Source organism: Perkinsus marinus (genome assembly GCF_000006405.1).
Source record: "Perkinsus marinus ATCC 50983 genomic scaffold scf_1104296955394, whole genome shotgun sequence".
Lineage (NCBI taxonomy): Eukaryota > Perkinsozoa > Perkinsida > Perkinsidae > Perkinsus > Perkinsus marinus.
The window spans coordinates 1-1,548 of record NW_003207767.1 but is presented as its reverse complement, the minus strand read 5'-3'; the positions used below and the strand labels follow the sequence as shown (position 1 = coordinate 1,548).

Below are 1,548 nucleotides of genomic sequence, written 5' to 3'. Positions count from 1 at the left end.
TCATTTGCTACCTTGGCCTATCTCACTGAGATGGGCCAAGGTTACGAGAATCCATAACTATTCGATAGCCAAATGTGGGCGAGCACACAATTGACATCATTAAAACTCAAAAACTGGGAATGAATAACGATTCGAGATCGACAATCGAGTGACAATAAATAAGGATTCCTGGTGGGATGACTTGAAAACTATTTTGTGTACTGATTCAAGAGTGTTGTTACAAGACTGTTGTACATTGAAAGCAACATGAAAATTCCATATTATACCCGTCAAAGCGTCTCGAAAAGATAAAATCCTAGAAACGCCGGGTACATCCTGGAAATACCACGAGGGCCATCGAAGAATGACGAAAATGACGAGCATGTAAAAGTTGGAGTTGCGAAGAATAGAGCTTCTTGGGAGACCATTAGTCATTTTTCATGACAACACTGCAGAATGTCGTCTATGATAGCGCCCGTCACTTTTTCGCGCAAACTGAACTCATTACTGTGTCAGCATAAACCGGGTATAGATGATTTCCGGCCAACACTCCGCAAGTATCTGAGAGACCAAGAACTGTAACATGCATTAAAGATGGATAATAGTTCAATGACATTACCTCGAGGGATTGAAGGTCCCGTTCTTTGAAGTAATGCGAAACCCTTCATTCCCCAAGACTTTCCCCAACTATTCATTATTTTCCAATACCTGAAAGACCGAAATGAGCAAGTCAGTAAAACCCGTGAATCGCCTTACGGGGTCCCGTCAGAAGCAGTACCATAGCCTACCATAGTAATCGTGTGATCGACATCACCCTTGCCACAAGCAGCGGCTAAAAACACGAGCCATCTGTCTCTAGATCACTTATTGGGAAAGCCAATTCGCAAGGATCCCTCCTTTACCGGCATCGTGCCGTGCTATCAGAAGAGAGCTCGCCATGTGACAACACGTTACAGTGGAGAAAATTGATTACGTTGATTCTTTTCTTCATCGTAATGAAATTCTTGAGGAAGGGTAACTAAATATTGTCAGTAATTTCCTACCGGTGAGAACGCCTGATTTATATGCCTTGAACGCTGGGCAAGTGGCACATATACTCGCAGTGACCGGCCCAGTAGTGAGAGCTTCCATCATTTTCAACTCATCATGCCTGTCTATGGGCAAGAGTTGGTTGATGTCCCCCTTCTGCAAAGAAAACAGCAGCAGGATGCGAGTCAATCGCAAGATATCACTCCCATACCTTGAGACACTGTTTTTCAGGATTGGAAGTAATCGATGTCTTGCAAGCGCTCTCCTTAGCCTTGTATGGGTAGCTCGATTCTTTGACCATACCTTGAGCTTTCGCATAGTCATATGCGTAAAGAGACTGCCCACCCAGGCAGCCACTGAAAGCAGACTCTCTTTTCCGGCATTATAAGCATAGTTTACAAATTTCCAGAAGGTCTGCTGCAGTCGACGATCTGCTGGACAGAGAACTGCACCACCTTCGATATACCGGTCTTGAGCTTGAATCGACTTTCCATCACAGCTAACGAGATAAAAGATGAAGACATCAACGATAAGCGGGAG

At 44.3% G+C, this 1,548-nt stretch overlaps 1 protein-coding gene across 1 annotated transcript; it reads right to left on the bottom strand.

The window, feature by feature from the left end:
• Positions 1-162: 162 nt before the first annotated feature.
• On the bottom strand, positions 163-1,508 carry Pmar_PMAR029406 (thiolproteinase SmTP1, putative). Its single transcript, XM_002775729.1, has 6 exons — positions 1,408-1,508; positions 1,220-1,364; positions 1,023-1,164; positions 736-811; positions 599-687; positions 163-540 (listed from the first exon to the last, which is right to left on the bottom strand). The coding sequence occupies exons 1-6, from the start codon at positions 1,500-1,502 to the stop codon at positions 458-460; spliced, it is 630 nt and encodes a 209-aa protein (XP_002775775.1). The 5' UTR covers positions 1,503-1,508; the 3' UTR covers positions 163-457.
• Positions 1,509-1,548: the final 40 nt, after the last annotated feature.